At 34.1% G+C, this 1561-nt stretch overlaps 1 protein-coding gene across 1 annotated transcript; it reads left to right on the forward strand.

Annotated features, from left to right (window-relative positions):
- Positions 1–218: 218 nt before the first annotated feature.
- Positions 219–1316, forward strand: LOC131063253 (phytosulfokines 4). The gene is made up of 3 exons (XM_057997041.2): positions 219–456; positions 805–869; positions 1016–1316. The coding sequence occupies exons 1-3, from the start codon at positions 363–365 to the stop codon at positions 1151–1153; spliced, it is 297 nt and encodes a 98-aa protein (XP_057853024.2). The 5' UTR covers positions 219–362; the 3' UTR covers positions 1154–1316.
- The last annotated feature ends 245 nt before the right edge of the window (positions 1317–1561 follow it).

A 1561-nucleotide genomic window follows, 5' to 3' on the forward strand; every position in this document is an offset into this window, starting at 1 on the left:
GCCAAGAGCATCAATTAATTAAAAATAATAACGATGCCCAAAACTTGAGGCCTGAAATATGTGTACACGTTCCAGTCCATTTGTCAAACTGTTTTAAATAATTGCAGGCGTACACTAATCTCGGGAGCCTGCATCCACTGACCTTTTATTTAATTTTCCCACTTCACATTAATATTTTGCATTGATATTGCTTTCAGATTTCTATATAAACAGGCCTGCTGCAGTCTGATGCTTGCAGAATTCTATCTGAAGCATATGAATGATATTGTCGCCTTGTAAATTCTATTAGGGTTTTGTCAGAAGTGGTTTATTTTCTGAGAGATCATCTTCACTGTGTATTTGTGGCTTTTTTGTGCTAGAAAATGGCTGGAGTTTCCTCTAGGGGTTGCTTTGTCGTGATGTGTTTGGCTCTTCTTATGACAAGCACGTCAATGGCTGCCGCTGGATTTCAATCAGGTCTGCATTATTTGAAATTATATATATATATATGCTTTTTAATCATTGTTTGATGTTTCTATAAAAATATATATTAGTTACCATGAGTTTTTAACTTTTAGGTTTAACTTTGTAGGTTTTTAGGTTTTAAACTGTATGTTTTTCAATCAATGATTTCTATCAAAACAATGTTTCCTATCACTCTACTCTCTTTGTTTCCTATCACTCTACTCTCTTTCAATAGCTTTAGTTGATAATAGATTCAGGAATGTGATTCAAAACATCGATAAAAAATTATATACAATTAAAATCAAAATTTATATAATATATGTTGCTATCTAATTGTTTTAATTTTGTTTCTGACTGTAGGTACTGAGAATACTGTGGAAGTAACAGAGATGAAGTCACAGGAGCAGAATACTATAAATCAGAATGTAAGCTACAATCTATTATGTTCCTCGTTGCTCTTTTTGGATTCGATTGTATTTGTATATTTTGCATCATCAGAATGATAGAGCTCAAGAATGCTCTTATTTTTGCTCCAATGGGTGGGTATTTTATGTCATGTTCTTTACTGCAGGAATTAAGAGGAGAGAATAGGAATGAAGACACAGTGTGCGAGGATGGTGAGAATATGGATACCCAAGAGTGTTTACTTCGGCGTACACTTTCAGCACACACAGATTATATCTATACACAGCATGCTGGCAGTCCATAGAAACTATTTTGTTTGTTTTTGGCACAAAATGTTTATCATCTGAGCTCATCCTATCGACAAATACTTATCATCTTATTGTGTAAATTATGCGGCTGCTGTTTGTAATAAGATTTTTTATGTAGACAAATGAAACACAGAGAAATACAAGTGCATTTGGATTGGATGGTCTTTTTTCACATTTAAATTAGATATAATAATGGGATTTAGGGGCAAGGACCCCGTAGTCTTAACGAATTTTATGACATGGGTTTTGGTGGTGGGTGGTCTCATCATTATTTCTGGTCGTGCTATGTACTTTTATATCCAATAGTTTCTTGAACTTTCTGATGTGATGCTTCGTGACGTAAGGTGTATTAAAATGCACAACGAACTGCGTACTGATATGAATACTGACTGCAAAATGCACAA

The sequence above is a fragment of the Cryptomeria japonica genome, chromosome 9, assembly GCF_030272615.1.
Source record: "Cryptomeria japonica chromosome 9, Sugi_1.0, whole genome shotgun sequence".
Lineage (NCBI taxonomy): Eukaryota > Viridiplantae > Streptophyta > Pinopsida > Cupressales > Cupressaceae > Cryptomeria > Cryptomeria japonica.